Source organism: Paramisgurnus dabryanus, chromosome 17 (genome assembly GCF_030506205.2).
Source record: "Paramisgurnus dabryanus chromosome 17, PD_genome_1.1, whole genome shotgun sequence".
NCBI lineage: Eukaryota > Metazoa > Chordata > Actinopteri > Cypriniformes > Cobitidae > Paramisgurnus > Paramisgurnus dabryanus.
The window spans coordinates 30782115-30800090 of record NC_133353.1 but is presented as its reverse complement, the minus strand read 5'-3'; the positions used below and the strand labels follow the sequence as shown (position 1 = coordinate 30800090).

The following is a 17976-nucleotide window of genomic DNA, read 5'->3' as shown; positions in this document are numbered from 1 at the left end:
GATTTATTCATTTTCACATGTGAAAGACTCCACTAAAAATTCCACTAGTACAGGAGTCAAAGGACAGTCTTTAATCTGTGCATATCACAGGAAGAGACCTGAAGACAGAAGAGAGGGAGAGACAAAGATCTCTGCTTTAACAGACAAAGAGTCAAGAGACAGTGAGAGAATGTGAATGGCACTTGTCTAATGGTGCGGTCAGCTCTCTGTGCTTTTGATTTACAAGGACTTCCTGGCCTCATCTGATCCTTCTCGCATCACTTCTGGCCCAATGTGCCATCAACCTTACAGACAATGTTGTACCTTCTATTTACTGTGAGAGTCAGTTGCCCTCAACACAATATTACACAAACACATGCTTAAATCAACAAACATGAAAAGACAGTGTAGGTGTGACAACTGTACCACTCAGCTGTATTCACATTGCTGTACGGTAAATTCTAATGTAAATCAAGTTTTATTCTTGAATGGTCCAATATGTGACAGTTTTGTCATCTGCATGCCGAGAATCAAGAACACCATTCAACCGACATGCTGCGTTGCTCCTGTGTTGAGCGTTTGCTTGTATTGCATTTTAACTCTGAAGTGACACTAAACTCCAATGGAAAAGCAAACCGAGCCAAAGTAAAGCGTGGCACCGTGGTACCATACCGGGCTGGACTATTCAATGAAAAACACCAATAATATTTTTTATTCACTTCCATGCCTTTTTTAGCCTATACAACACAATTTACGTAACGTAACCTAATGCAAAGTAACAAAGTAACGCAATGTCAAATAATATAACATAAAGTAACGTAACGTCAAGTAACATAACATCAAGTTACATGAAGTCAAATAACATAACACCAAGTAACAAAACGTCAAGTAACGAAATGTCAAGTAATGAAACAAGAAGTAACGAAATGTCAAGTATCGAAACGTCAAGTAACGAGACGTCAAGTAACGAGACGTCAAGTAAAGAAACGTCAAGTAAAGAAACGTCAAGTAACGAAATGTCAAATAACGAAATGTCAAGTAACAAAACGTCAGATAACAAAACATGTAGTAACACAACATCAAGTAATGAAACGTCAAGTAAAGAGACGTCAAGTAATGAGACGTCAAGTAACGAGACGTCAAGCAACGAAACGTCACGTAACGAAACGTAAAGTGACGAAACATAAAGTGACGAAACGTAAAGTAACGAAACGTCAAACAACGAAATGTCAAATAACGAAATTTCAAGTAACAAAAAGTCAGATAACAAAACATGTAGTAACAAAACATTAAGTAATGAAACGTCAAGTTACAAAACGTCAAGTAACGAGACGTCAAGTTACAAAACGTCAAGTAACGAGACGTCAAGCAACAAAACGTCAATTAACGAAATATCAAATAACGAAATGCCAAGTAATGAAACATGAAGTAACGAAACATGAAGTAACGAAACAAGAAGTAACAAAATGTCAAGCAACGAAATGTCAAATAGCGAAATGTCAAGTAACAAAACATGAAGTAACGAAACGTCAAGTAATGAAACGTCAAGTAAAGAAACGTCAAGTAAAGAGACGTCAAGTAAAGAGACGTCAAGTAACGAGATGTCAAGTAACAAAACGTAAAGTAACGAAACGTCAAGTAACAAAACGTCAAGTAACAAACTTCTAGTAACAAAATGTCAAGTAACAAAACGTCAAGTAACAAAACGTCAAGTAACGAGACGTCAAGCAACGAAACGTTAAGTAACGAAATTTCAAATAACGAAATGTCAAGTAATGAAACATGAAGTAACGAAACATGAAGTAACGAAACAATAAGTAACGAAACAAGAAGTAACAAAACGTCAAGCAACGAAATCTCAAGTAACAAAACATGAAGTAACGAAACATGAAGTTACGAAACATGAAGTAAAGAGACGTCAAGTAAAGAGACGTCAAGTAAAGAGACGTCAAGTAACGAGACGTCAATTAACAAGACGTCAAGTAACGAGACGTCAAGTAACGAGACGTCAAGTAACGAGACGTCAAGTAACGAGACTTCAAGTAACGAAACGTAAAGTAACAGTAACGAAATGTCAAGTAAAAGTAACGTAACGTCAAGTAACAGTCATGAAACGTCAAGTAACGATAACAAAATGTCAAGTAACGATAACGAAATGTCAAGTCATGTAGCGTAACATTATTTTATTAATTTACAGTTCTATTAAACTTATTTCTAAGCATTAAACTGCACCTGTCAAAATGACTTTTAGTAACTCATATTATGAGGCTTTGTTATTGTTTCAAGCGGTTGCTATGTCGGAATACCAAATCTCAGAATATAGTGAATGGCCAGTGAAAATCAAGCATGTTAGAGTGCTGTGTAAAAAACTTAATATAATATATTATAATATAATAAAATATACACATAACATAAATTAATGATTGCTCTGTTTTGCAAGATAATCTTGTTTTTAATTAAAAAATCACAAGTGCTGCATTTTAATGTAGATCATCTGATTGTCGAGACATTGACTCTACATTACAAAAATGCCTGGAAGCACATATAAACATTTCGCCTATCACGAAAGCAAACAACTTGATTTTGGGTCTTGTCTTGGTGCTTAGGAAGGACTCCGGGCAAAAATCATCTATTTTGAGGAGCAATCTAGCCAGCATCAGCCTCAATAATACAGCACTCAAATGCTCCAAGTGAAGTCCTTTTCTTAAGTGAAGCCTCATTCTCAATCAACCCGCCTCTTGTCCAGCCACAAGAACTCAATAACTGTTGATTACTTAAGTCATCTCGGCCGTGCTCAAATAGAATTGCCTCGACAGAATACGAAATGGAATTGAATGCGCCTGCAACCGCCGAAATAATAAAGAAACAACAACATGGGGTTATGTAAGGCCAAGAGCTACAAAGACAGAATCCTCAAAATTACAAAGACAACAAGCGCAAACAAGCGTATTGTACTCAGGTGATGTTAAACAAGTACACCACCCTAAACATATTTCTTGTTACCTGTATCCCGTCCGGATCCAGTATTTTTAATTTATTAGCTCAAGTGGTCTCAGAGAATAGAAAAAGGATGCAGGGTTAATTTTTATCTCTGGTGTACAGATAAACCTAACAAAATAAAATCGACTGGTTTTCACATTCAAGAAATAAAGATGTTAATACTTTGATTGATGAGCAACAGAACTGTCAATTATGTCAATAAACAGTATGGATATGCCAGGCTGTTGAGGGACTTTAAAAAGCTTGAGGCACCCATGCGTCATTTAGCGGGACAGGGTGACAGTCTGATTGAATAGAGAAGAAAGAGACAATGCAGATGTCCTAACCCAACCCCTCTCAGGTTGGCATGCAGGAGTGGGCTCGACGGGGGTCAGTCTCATCACTCAAGTCAGCAGTCCAAAATTAGTTTTACTGCCAAGCTGCAATTTTCATAATGTCCATGTGCTTGTATTAGGCAAGGCAGAGGGAAGCCGCTGCTCCGAGGACAGCGGATGGGGCTTTGCTGGACAGACTTGAGCATATAAAGCCATTTCCCCATCTGCCTGGGCTGCGGACTGGGCAGAAATAAACAGATCAAGGCCGGCCAACCAGTCATAAACATAATGATGATGATGAGCATATGGAAGGGTCTGGACCCTGTCCCTACAGATTGCAACAGCTCAGATATGACAATATTACTTTATATATTTTGGCCCTGAAAACCAACACATACACACATTTTACAACGAAGCTCTCTTCACACTGACGGCAACTTGCAGTGACAATGTGACCTAAAGTCAGAGGCGTCATGTCCATTCAAACTGAGGGGGCACGTGCCCCCTTGGTTTTTTGAGCCAAATGGATTTTGCATGCAACCTGAAAATCAAACAAGCGTCCATCAATCGGTAACTTGTCTTTTAATCTGTTTAATATGCACAATATTATTATTCTGTGCTGCATCCTTGTCACTTTTCAGAGATTTTTGCCGTTATGATAGTGTTTTGAGCATGTTACATTACTTACTGGCGGCAGGCGCTGCAGTCAGAGCAGCCGCAGACGTCATTAGCCTGAGCGCGCTCACGAGCTTTCATGTTGCTGCTGCATTTGGCTATCTGAGGAATTAAAACGTGCAAGAAACGCTCACAACATTTTCAAACCCCAGTACGGTAATGTGCAGTTAACCTCCTCTGTGTTGAAAATGTATAGTTTAAAATGTGACCGTCTCGACGTTATATTAGTAGACATTTCTAGATTCATCTTCTTGGCAACGCCAAAGTTCGCCAGAGTTCACGTGGGCGCGGGATCACACATGCTCACATATGAGGTAAAATTTAATTCAAAAATCCGTTTCTCTAATCATTTTATCTAAACATATTTTTTAAAATCATTATTGAACATTAAAATCAATCACGTTGCTATAGCTTATGTCATTTTCGTTGTTTATATACTTTATGGATTTAAAATGACATTAATTTCATAATGCAGTTGTTGTGCAAAATGCATTAATGACACAATTAAACAAGTCATAATAAATAAATAAATAAAACATGTCGTTTCGGTTTTAAATATGATACCAATATCATGTCATTATTCCGATTGAATAGTATTTGATATGAAAGTGAGTCAACACTTTTATTTTGGAGTTTTTTGCATGAACGCAGGGGCGCTCATATTGTTAGAAATGTAAGTGCCATGGAAAAGACTGAAAGCTCTATAATATAATTCGTTTGATGTATGTGTATGCACAAATTTCTGTGAACTGTGCACACCCTGCCCCCTTAAAAAATATTGGTGCATGACGCCCCTGCCTAAAGTCACATTAATTGTCTATAAGAGTAACAGCAACTCAAAAAAGTTAAAGAAATTTTTAAGGGACGGTTCACTTCAAAATAAAAATGTTATCATAAATCACTTATCCCCATGTCGTTTCACTTCAGGAGGTCGCGGCGTGAACTTGTCGTCTGCTTGTGAACGCACCAACGAGGAAAACAAATTGTTGAATAGTCGTTATTTTTTATTTCTTTCGCACAAAAGTGTTCTTGTCGGTTCATAATATTCTGATTGAACCACTTTTTTTGGAAATGTCTTTCATTTATTTCTGGGCTTAAATAGTGACTTGATTAGCAGTTTACGGGACATTCACAAGCAGGGCCTGAAGTTAACTTTTTTGACCACCAGCCACTGTGGCAGGTGGATTTAGAAATCCACCTGCCACAGTGACTTTTTACCAGCCAGTTTTTTTTTGCCTGAATAGTGAATGATAACACTGTTTTTCATTTATGAATTAAATATAATAATTTTTAGAGCTACAAAAGTGAATTTCTCTTTGTCTTAGGTTGTTTGATTAACATTAATGACACAGACTTAAGTATGTTAATTGAGGTTACTGTCTCTTTAAGACCATCACAGACACAGTTTTTGACTCTCTAGTCTCTATACATACACTTAAGTTAAGACATAACGAAATGTTTTATTAGAATAAGAATACTGTTGAGATTATTTTGTTTATTATATGTGCCCTGTCAAGAGCAGAAAGACTTTATGTACGCTTGCTTTGAGGAAGGCGTCTCTCCGATGTTCCCTATTGAGTGCCCTTAAACCCGCGCGCGCACACATATACGGAGGGGGCACAAACTGCGCACATAAACGCCCCACATACGTTTGTTTTTCATTACTCTATTCGCAAAATGTATGTTAATATACTACAGTATAAGACACAGTAGCGCAACTCTCTTTAAAGTTTACACATCCAAGAGTTCTGATCCGTCACAGCAGAACTACACATCTGTGCAACTGTGATTATACTGTAGTCTATGTCACCATTGCATTCTCATCCCATCTCATCAACAGTTTAATACTTACTCGCACATCCAAACGTAGTCAGAGAAGTGCCTCATCTTCTTTCCAATCGCATGAACGTTGCGAAACAGCAGTCGCATCCTCTCAATGAATCACTCAATTTGCATCAGTGATATGCACAGGTTGATAAGAAATGAGCGGTTGCCGGTTACCCAGACAAATATTTTAATGATATTCGGGCCGCGGTCAGTCGGTCGGGTTTAAAAACTATTTTGAACAATTCCAGGCGGGTTAGTTGAAAATGTCGGTCGGGAGTGGGTTGTTTATACATTGACCCGCGCATCACTGATTCGCATTGGCTACCCGCCAATGTGGCTGGTAGATTGACAGTGTTACCCGCCAATTGCAAAATCCACCCGCATTTGGCGCGTGGTCGGGTGTTAATTTCAGGCCCTGTTCACAAGCCTCACGCTTTTCATCGAAAATATCTAAAAATTAGGGCTGTCAAAGATTAATCGCATCCAAAATAAAAGTTTGTGTTTACATAACATATGTGTGTGTACTGTTTGTAAATATTATGTTTATATAAATACACACATATTCATGTGAATATTTAAGAAATATTTGAATTTATATACTGTATACATGTAAAAAAATATTTTATATATAAATATTACCAATATATAACCAATTTTTCTTCAATATATACATGATTGTGTGTGTTTTTATATATAAATAATAATTATACACACTACACACACATATGTTTTATTTTTATTTTGGATGCGATTAATCGCAATTAATCTTTTGACAGCCCTAATAAAAATGTATTTCGAAGATGATCGAAGGACTTGCGGGTTTGGAACACATCGAGGGTAAGTGATTTATGATCAAATTTTCTTTAGTCTATTTATCAGTCCCTCCAGAAAAACGTGATTATTCGATCGCATGATTTAATGCATACTCATGAATTTTTTCAAATACGCCGTACTTTCGCCGCATAAATTACAGATTTCCGCACTAAAAATATGCGGGGCTTGCATGATTTAAAAATCCCAGCATTTTCATAACAAAAAGTCACATATATCTTAGCAGAGAGTTGAAAAAAGTTGCATTTACTTCACACAAGCACAGCCATGTTCCCTGTTGCCATGGGAACGTTATGAAGTGACGTGATTATGTGACGTGAACATTATTGAAAGGATGCAAAAGCTGCAAACAGTTTTTTCAAGTTCCCGCAGTTTTTGCAAGTTCCCGCAGTTTTTGCAAGTTCCCGCAGTTTTTGCAAGTTCCCCACAATTTTTGCAAGTTCCCGCAGTTTTTGCAGGTCCCCCGCAATTTTTGCAAGTTCCCTGCAATTTTTGCAAGTTCCTGCAATTTTTGCAAGTTCCTGCAATTTTTGTAAGTTCCCGTAATTTCATAGCATAAAATTGCATAAATATCTCACATATTTCATGGCATTTTTTAAGAAACCATGCCGCAAGATCAAGGATTTTGGCCCGCAACAATCACAAAAAAAATCTGCGGTTTTCTGGAAGGACTGATTAATTTTTTTCTACTATGGAAATCCAATGGCACTCCAAAACCGCTTGATTACAAACTATCCTAAAAAAAATCTTTCTTTTTAAACAGGTTTAGGTGAGTAAATGATCACAAAATTAAAAAAATTTGGTGAACTATCCCTTTAATTCCACATGCACATGTGCAAACCTGTATGTTTTGCATGAAATACGCGTTAAGAGCATTTTCTTTTGCAAAAAGTTTCCGGGGAGAGAAAGAAAGACAGTAAGGAGGAGCGCCTTACGAGAGTAAGACACTCCATTGACAAAAGAGTTAATTCCTCTGAGGCTTATTTCATCAAACAGTCGGCATGAAGCTTCCTTTGTTTCACTTGCCTCCTTTCTCAGGTATATCAAAAGTGTCACTAATCATTTTAAACTATGCACTTTTATGTTTCGTCTGTATCCTAAGCCTTCTTCCCCGTCTGTTCTTTGATATAACAAGGACAGTTTGAGACAAGGCTTCAGTTCAGCTAAGACAAACCAAAAGATCTACCGAGAGAAGCGGAGGGAAACGTGTGGTATTTAAAATTTATACTTCTTATGTCTTTGTTTTGAACTTGAACAATTTCGCAGAACTTTAACTCGAGCGGGCTGCCGTTGGTAACGCGGCCATCGGAGACCGATTGGTCCGTTTTCTGAAGGCCGGGCATTAACGTGGAGCGACGTTTACAGGTCAGCTTCATCATTTGAGAGCATGCAAGGCCATGTCTCGTTCCTCCAGATCAATCCTCGATCCATACGCGCTCCTCTGGGAACGAGTGCCACGTTCACCTGCGTGAGAGATGAGACAGCGGAGGAGCTCTGCGTTTTCAAATGCTGATGTTTGTTCATGAAACGTGTCCGAGCAACTTCATTTTCTTGTCCCTATTGAAAAAAGGTCCCTCCGGCGAGTACAGAAGGAATAATAATGAGCGCAGAACCGACCAGCGTGCCATCACTAAGAAGCATCCCACCCGGTGAGGTTCACAGCTAAAACACAGTCGAATGTATGGGACTTATCGAGTGTGCTGGTTTAAGTTTTTCAGCAAAAGTAATATAACTGAAATTGTCTGTCCACGTTAAAGGTTTAATAATACTATGACACCACGTTTACTATTACTGTCAGAAAAAGATGGTCAAAAATGCTATCACTGGAGCATGATCCTTTAAAAAAAAAAAGGTACCTAATACGTACCAGGTATGTACAGATATCTATACATTTGGTACCAATATGTACCACTGATGTACTAATATAAAAGGTGTACTTTGCGAAAGAGTACTGTCCCGTTTTTGATGCTTAACATAGAGCTTTGTGAAGCAGGTTCTAGACCAATAAGATGTCACTGTGGGCGGAGCTATCCAATGCCACAAAATAAAAAGCCAGGTGGTGTAAGATTATAGAGACGGCAATAAAAGAGATCAAACTGTTCCTATACTATTGAATAGCTTGCACTGAATAGCCACTGTCATTGCAAGATACACGTGACCACTGACCCGACCTGCTCCAGCATTTCTTCCTCCAAATACAATAAGGCAGAAATCACCAGATTGTCTTTTTTATCCCCTCTACGGTAATTTACCCTTCCCTTAAACACATATAACCCGATGCGTGTCACATGCTTCCCAACAGCCATTCTCTGTATAAATCAGCTTAATAAGTTCCCACACCATTAAGTAGAAGGAAGGATGGACTGAGGCCTATTTAACCAATGCGTTGTTACCTTTCATTTGCCTGAGAAGGTCGTAAAAAGGAACATTCTGGAGCCGTAAGAGTCATAATTAAAATCAACAACAATTTAACAGTGGGAAAGTGTGGCTGCTTAGTGTGGCAATAAACTTATAGTGGCTGGTCTTGTGTGCACACGCTCTTATCAGCCATTGCCATAGACAGAAAATGGCATGTCTTTAGATCACCAGCAGCTGGCATTGTTCTCTGTCAGCCAGCAGATGTCCAATGTCTCCCCGCTGCCTCCATAGAAAAGCAAGCGTTTCAGGGCCCAGAAGAGTCAGCCTGATCAAACGGCTCGCTCTCTGGCCGTATGGAGACGTGTGATTAAACGTTACTGCGGAAAAACTGCTACTGGAGCTCTGAGTCAGGTATGACAGGCCAGATCTCAAGTTTTATCGGCAAAGTGATCATCATTCGAGTTTCTGAAGATGTCCGCGGGTCAGCGTGGCGCTGATCCTTATTAATAAAATAATGATTAATTTAAATGATTAATTTAATTATTTTGGTTTACGTAAAAAAATACCAGGGTCAAGTCTATGGTTATCTTAAAAATAAAGTTCATAACGGTCAATTTTTGGAAATTGAGATGTATTATTAATTTAAATGATTAATTTAATTATGTTGGTTTGTGTAAAAAATACCAGGTTCAAGTCTATGGTTGTCTTAAAAATAAGGGTCACAACGGTAAATTTTTTGAAATTTAGATGTATTATTAATTTAAATTATTAATTTAATTATTTTGGTTTGCGTAAAATACCAGGTTCAAGTCTGAGGTTGTCTTAAAAATAAGGGTCATAACGGTCAATTTTTGGAAATTGAGATGTATTATTAATTTAAATGATTAATTTAATTATGTTGGTTTGTGTAAAAAAATACCAGGTTCAAGTCTGAGGTTGTCTTAAAAATAAGGGTCATAAGGGTCGATTTTTGGAAATTGAGATGTATTATTAATTTAAATGATTAATTTAATTATTTTGGTTTGCGTAAAAATACCAGGTTCAAGTCTGAGGTTGTCTTATAAATAAGGGTCAAAAGGGTCCATTTTTGGAAATTGAGATGTATTATTAATTTAAACGATTAATTTAATTATTTTGGATTGCGTAAAAAACCAGGTTCAAGTCTGAGGTTGTCTCAAAAATAAGGGTCAAAAGGGTCAATTTTTGGAAATTGAGATGTATTATTCATTTAAATTATTAATTTAATTATTTTGATTTGCATAAAAAAATATCAGGTTCAAGTCTGAGAGGTTGTCTTAAAAATAAGGGTCATAAGGGTTCATTTTTTTGGAAATTGAGATGTATTATTAATTTAAATGATTATTTTGATTATTTTGGTTTGCATAAAAAATACCAGGTTCAAGTCTGAGGTTGTCTTAAAAATAAGGGTCATAAGGGTACATTTTTGGAAATTGAGATGTATTATTAATTTAAATGATTATTTTGATTATTTTGGTTTGCATAAAAAATACCAGGTTCAAGTCTAAGGTTGTCTTAAAAATAAGGGTCATAAGGGTTCATTTTTTTGGAAATTGAGATGTATTATTAATTTAAATGATTATTTTGATTATTTTGGTTTGCATAAAAAATACCAGGTTCAAGTCTGAGGTTGTCTTAAAAATAAGGGTCATAAGGGTACATTTTTGGAAATTGAGATGTATTATTAATTTAAATGATTATTTTGATTATTTTGGTTTGCATAAAAAATACCAGGTTCAAGTCTAAGGTTGTCTTAAAAATAAGGGTCATAAGGGTACATTTTTGGAAATTGAGATGTATTATTAATTTAAATGATTATTTTGATTATTTTGGTTTGCATAAAAAATACCAGGTTCAAGTCTGAGGTTGTCTTAAAAATAAGGGTCATAAGGGTACATTTTTGGAAATTGAGATGTATTATTAATTTAAATGATTATTTTGATTATTTTGGTTTGCATAAAAAATACCAGGTTCAAGTCTGAGGTTGTCTTAAAAATAAGGGTCATAAGGGTACATTTTTGGAAATTGAGATGTATTATTAATTTAAATGATTAATTTAATTATTTTGGATTGCGTAAAAAGTACCAGGTTTAAGTCTGAGATTGTCTTAAAAATAAGGGTCATAAGTCATAAGAGTCATTTTTAGGAAGTTAAGATGTATACATAATCTGAAAGCTTTATAAATTATCTTTATTTTGTTGTATGGTTTATTGATATTTGACATTCTGGAATCTGAGGGTGCAGAAAAGTTAATAAAAAAAATCACCTTTAAATTTGTCCAAATTAAAGGGGACATATCATAAAAATCCAACGACAGAAAGTGAGAGAGAAAATAATTGACAGCACAACTGAATTTCAGTTTCAACAAACCACCATTATGGCGATCAGTGTTTGCATTTCATCAGCTTATTTGCATTCAATGGGGGACACCTAAAAATGGCAAATTTTTGCTTGCACCTATAAAGTGGCAATTTTAACATGATTTATAAATTATTTAAGATGAAATGTACTAAATATATTTACGCAAAAAAATGAAATACGCAACATCCTAATGATTTTTGGATTAAAAGAAAATTGAGCATTTTGATCCATACAATGCATTGTTGGCTATTGCAACACTTATGACCCAGACTTTTGTGGTCCAGGGTCACATATATAAAACATTAGGAAAGAAGACGATTATCTGCAAATTTTGAAATGAGCTCAAATAACATCACCCATTAAATATATTAAAAAGCATACAATTCTGTATACTAGGTGTCAATCAGTTTACATTATTGCCTTTAGCAGAGCCATCAACTAAGGTACTGACCTCCTGGTGGAAGAGAGACAGTAATGGGCAAGCTCTCCACACAGCCCTTACTGTTACAGGCCTTCACCAGCACGCTGTAATTTGAATAGGGCTGAAGTCCTCCTATGGACACCCACTGGCCCACATTACCAGTGCTGAGCAGCATCCTGGTCTCCGTTTCCACACTGCTGAAGTTCTGACCTGCAACACACAGAGACACATTTCAGCATCCGTCTAAAGCCCCATCAAAGGATCAGAGTCACGCTGACCCGCGGACGTCTTCAGGAACTCGAATGATGATCACTTTGCCGATAAGCTCTTAAGTACAGATCCAATTTTCCAGGATCACTGTCAGCGTGATGTCACTGTGATACATAGACATTTGTTTAACAGATCAATCTCGTTCTATAAATAAGAGTATTATTCTCTTAAAAAAAGCATCTTGACCCTTCTTTTCAGACCGATGGGACATCGTCCATACTTATGCACAGAGTGTGAACTGCAGCGCCCTGCTGACACAGGGAAGCCCGGCTTTGGCTGTCTGGGTCTTAATCCAGAAATGGGGATTGATTGCTCCGCCAGCCCAGACATTGATTCAGCACACAGGAATCTGAGCTCCACAGCTAAAAACACACAGCATCAAAAATAGAAAAACTGTACAATTTTATAAATATAGACAGAAAAAATATCTGTATGGGGAGCTTGTGTCAATCTACTTTATAGAGGCCAGTAATAAAAATAGGAAAGTTTTTTTTTTTAATTATAGAGATGCCAAATACCTACAGTACTGTAGCTGTAATAAGCACAGTATTTGTGTAAACTGGTCAAGACAATCTCCTGAACTTCAAACTGAATGTCAGAATGGAAAAGAAAGGCTTTTTTTTGAGTTTACAAAGAATAGTGTGAAAAGGGAAAAACATCCAATATGCGGCAGTCTTGTGGGTGAAAATGCTTTGTTGATGCTAGAGGTCAGAGGAGAATGGGCCGACTGATTCAAGCTGATAGAAGAGCAACTTTGACTGAAATAACCACTCGTTAAAACTGAGGTATGCAGCAAAGCATTTGTGAAGCCACAACACACACAACCTTGAGGCGGATGGGCTACAACAGCAGAAGACCCCACCAGGTACCACTCATCTCCACTACAAATAGGAAAAAGAGGCTACAATTTGCACGAGCTCACCAAAATTGGACAGTTGAAGACTGTAAAAATGTTGCCTGGTCTGATGAGTCTCCATTTCTGTTGAGACATTCAGATGGTAGAGTCAGAATTTGGCGTAAACAGAATGAGAACATGGATCCATCATGCCTTGTTACCACTGTGCAGGCTGGTGGTGGTGTAATGGTGTGGGGGATGTTTTCTTGGCACACTTTAGGCCCTTAGTGCCATTTGGGCATCGTTTAAATGCCACAGCCTACCTGAGCATTGTTTCTGACCATGTCCATCCCTTTATGACCACCATGCACCCATCCTCTGATGGCTACTTCCAGCAAGATAATGCACCAAAGCTTGAATCATTTCAAATTGGTTTCTTGAACATGACAATGAGTTCACTGTACTAAAATGGCCCCCACAGTCCATGGGTAGGTTTTGTAAGGATAAATAATTGCTAACATGACTACTAAGCATTCATCAAAACAAAATAATTATATTTCATAATACTTATGTTCACAATGTTAAAAAGCCTTCTATGACCAACTTGATGAACCGTCCCAGGTTTGGAAAGAACTGTTGGGGGCTAAATGATCTAAACTTCGGATGTACCGTCCCTTAAACAAATACAAACCATGTCATGATTTCATCCTATACCACCCTGCCAATAATTCTCACACAGCTCTTTAACACACACTCGCTGTCTGTAATGCGTTCAGTCAGACCCATGCACATGTGCACATTAACCAAGAGGTCAAGAGCCAAGCCTCCGAGTCCCCAGCCACCACCGCTTACTGTAATGCAATCGACCGCAGGATATACGGCCCTGCTTGCAAATTAAAAGGAAATTAATTCCCCCAAGTTCTCACCTCTTCTCTGGACCAGATAGACTACCTTTATCTATCAGGGAGGAGGTGGGAGGCTTGCTCATGTGAGTCCATAGTCCGGCCTGAAAATCAGCATCATACAGAAATCAATACGCATGAAGTGGCCCAGTGACTGAAAACCCACAAATGTATCCCTCCTACACCCCTGTAATAAAAGTCAGTTAACATTACCGAGCAAGCTTGGGTAAAAAATTCCCTGTTTAACGAATTTATCTCAATAAAGCATTCTGTGTCACATAAAACTAGCTCAGCTTTTCATTTAAGTCGAATTTTATAATTGCTTCCAATTTACCTATTCCGCTTTCGGCATTTAATAAAATGAACTGCTGTAACAGCACCCATCTCATTTTTTAAGGGCTGGAGTGTTTCCCCTTTTCTCAGCTGGGAGTAAGAAAAATGCAGCTAACGCTCACTTTATTTTCTACTAAGAGATAAATGGACAGGTTTGGAGACAAAGAATATATAACGGTTAAAAAGTCACTTTTTCCCTGCAGCTCTACATAAATCACAGGACTAGTCAATATTTAATAATGCTAGCCTCGGTCCACAGTCCCTTGATCACTCCTGTCATGTGTAATAGTCCCCGCTCTGATTTTTTTGACAGAAAACCTTTGCTTTACTGCAATGCTAACATGTAGAGGGTCATTACTGATCGACATTTCCCTTAATCTGTGATAGCCGGCCACCTACCGATAAATTCTCAAGCAAAAAAAATCATGGAGAAAAAGCGACTGCCGTTAGCCTGCCGCCAACAAAGACTTCAGATACACTTCAAAATAATACACAAATAAACTCTCACACTCTCCACAACCAATGATGTAATCACAAAAAGCAACAAAATCATAAAAATACTACTTTATGGTCAACGCAACCTATCATCTCCATCAGACGCACTGTAGCGTTTCCAAAAAACAGCGAGAACAAACGCACGTGAAACTTGTGCCGCGGGGAAGGGAAAACTGAAGTTTTTCGTTGGAAGAGTCCATTTGCGATGATCTAGCTCTCACTCGTTCCTTACCCACTCTCTCGAATCAATCTCCCGCACATCATAATCTCGCTCTCTCTGCTCAGAAGAATACTTCAAAGCTCTTGCTCTATGAGAGGGGGGATGTGGCTGTCTTTGTGAGAGGTCACTTCCATCTGCTTGTACTGGGAGATTACAATCTTGAGTCCCTAAGCTGCTCGTCCCGCTTGTCAGATAGCTACTTTTAAGTCTGGCTCTAACCGCACGCTACCGCGGATTGGCCCGCAAGCCGAGAGGATCCACGGCAAACCACTAGTATATTAAGTTACAGATTGGGAAGTATGGTGGAAGAGTGGAATGTCTCTGACAAATTAGATTCTTCTTTATTCATGTGATCTTTAGAAGTGTAAGGCCTGCATCCGTCAAAGCGCCTACAGATTGCTTTGTAAGCAAACCAGCGCAAATATTAACGATCAGGTGAGCTAAGCTTAATAAGACGCTGACACAGTAATACAGTAGCCTGCGAATCAACCTCTGTTTATTTCTTTTTACAAACAAGCACATTATGGGTTATAATTTGCTGATCATGTGCGATTATGCGGTATAGAAATGTCAATGTATTATTTAGGTCAGTGGTTCCCAACCTTTTTTGCCCCAAGTACCCCCACAGCCCTATCAGTAAGGCTCAAGTACCCCTTCATCGAAACTAAACCTAAGTTGTGTTTTAAAGACAAATAATTAGTAATATTTATTAATTTTAAACATTAAAGTAAAAAGCACTGACTGATGTAGCATGTTTATTTCAACAAACCACTATCATTGCGATCAGTGTTTGCATTTTATCAGCTCATTTGCATTTTAAAAGACACACCCAAAAACGGCACATTTTACTCAGCCCTACAAAATGGCAATTTTGACATGCTATAATTAATTATCTGTTGGGTGTTTTGAGATAAAACTTCACATATGGACTCTGAAAAATCAATCTTAGGTAAATGACTGGACAAACGAAAGACATTTTTATTAAAAGTAAATGAGATCAAAGTAAAATGTAAATCTTTTCGCGTACCCCCTGGAAACTCTTCACGTACCCCCTGGGGTACGCGTACCCCCGGTTGGGAATCACTGATTTAGGTAGACCACTACGAACGAATATACACACATCACAAGCACTTATTGCACACAGGTATAAGCTTAAAGCAGTGGCAGCTCGTGACTCCTCATCCGAGGGGGCGCCAATTCAAAATAAGTGTTCAGAGTATCATGTGTGTGGTTCCCTTTTCCAAAATATGTGTCCTGCGTGTTGAGAGATCCTGTGTGCATCACGTGTTTTGTCAAAATAAGTGCTTGCTGCACACGTGTCAAAACCATTTATGATAAAAGAGATGCTCACGTTCAAAAAATACACGCAAGACACTCCCTTAACAGTAAACTCTGATTACACATGAGATTATACGAGTATCTGGCAAACGCGAGCGTCTCTTTTATCATAAACCCTTTAGACGTGTCTGCAGCACGCAATAGTTTTTACGTGCGAACGCGATAGCTTCACATGCGCACGCGATAGTTTTACGTTTTATTTAATTTTTGCTACATGTCCCTTAAGGGGCTCAGTAAAGAACAGATCCTCTGCTTTCAAGATGAAAAAAAACAGTTTCATCCTACCTTTATTTGTTCTCTTTTTATCACCTTTCAAATATCGGTAGGTTTCTTCAAAAATACCTAATTTTAAGCAAAAGGTTGAGATAACCGCATTTTTGTGAAGGACTTTTGATAGAGATCAGATTCAGAATTATAATCATTAGTGGTGACTTTCGGGTTTTATAAGTTGGGTAAGAGTGCCACCTGATGGATGATATCGAAAATACGGATTGCCGTAAAAATTCATAATTTGCAGGAAAGCGTTTTCTTTTAATTGACGAGATAACTTGTCAATGGCGGGGAAAGAGTTAAAGGGAAAATATTCTCATTCCAGCTGCCCTAGAGTTAAACATTTGATTTTTACCGTTTTGGAATCCATTCAGCCGATCTCCGGGTCTGGCGGTACCACTTTTAGCATAGCTTAGCATAATCCATTAAATCTGATTAGACCATTAGCATCGCGCTAAAAAATAACCAAAGAGTTTCAATATTTTTCCTATTTAAAACTTGACTCTTCTGTAGTTATATCATGTACTAAGACTGACGAAATTTTTTTATTTTCTAGGCCGATATGGCTAGGAACTATACTCTAATTCCAGCGTAATAATCAAGGACTTTGCTGCCTTAACATTGCTGCAGCGGGCACAATGATATTACGCAGCGCCTAAAAATAGTCCCCCTGGTTACTTTCAATAGCAGGGGACTATTTTCGCGCACTGCGTAATATCATTGCGTCTGCTGCAGCCATGTTACAGCAGCAAAGTCCTTGATTATTACGCCAGAATGAGAGTATAGTTCCTACTTCCTAGCCATTATACTTGTATGTATGTTAACATTTTAAACAATGATCATGATTAAATAATGAAAAATAATGATGATGAACAAATAAAATCAACAAGTAGAACAAAATATTTGAGTAGACTATATTAAAAAAGTAGCCCTCCTGATTATTTTATCCATTGTGGTAGCCCTTGCTCACAAGAAGGTTGAAGACCCCTGCTGTAGTACATACATTCAAGTCTTCTTAGTGTTACTGATGTACAAAGTTTTTATTTAAGAAGCTTTGTTATCCCAGTTCTTCAGCTGTTTTCACTACATTCACTTAAAACTGGGTGATGGAAAGGAAGAAATAATCATAATAAACCCTATATTGTCATATAAAAGTGCAATTTGTCTACTTTCAGGAACATTTCGAATTTTTTGTAGCGCAAATGGATGGAGATGGAAAGAGATACGGTAAAATGAATGAGCATTGGTACTGCAGAATGTGTCGGTGACGAAACATCCGGTTTTAAGGAGAAAGTTTAAAATGATTAAAGAATCCTGCTGTTTTTCCCATTTAATATTTTAAAGCCTCACTATCGCCCCCTTGAGTACTCCAGGTAATGGAAGTACGTAAGTCAATTATGTACAACGAGACCGCATGCGTAGGCCAAGCTTTCACACCTGCACACTTAGTATGTTTCCTAACGCTTCTATTAGGCAGGTTCAAACAGAGAACCTGTGTTTGCCCTCACCGCCTCATTACGGCAAGCATT

The 17976-nt window shown here is 37.8% G+C and overlaps 1 protein-coding gene across 1 annotated transcript in view; it reads right to left on the bottom strand.

The window, feature by feature from the left end:
- The window catches only part of ush2a (Usher syndrome 2A (autosomal recessive, mild)), a 328961-nt gene that overhangs the window by 156097 nt on the left and 154888 nt on the right, over positions 1–17976 (bottom strand). The window contains exon 37 of the mRNA XM_065288316.2: positions 11815–11994. Coding sequence (XP_065144388.2) covers positions 11815–11994 — 180 coding nt within the window. The remainder of the gene's footprint in view (positions 1–11814; positions 11995–17976) is intronic.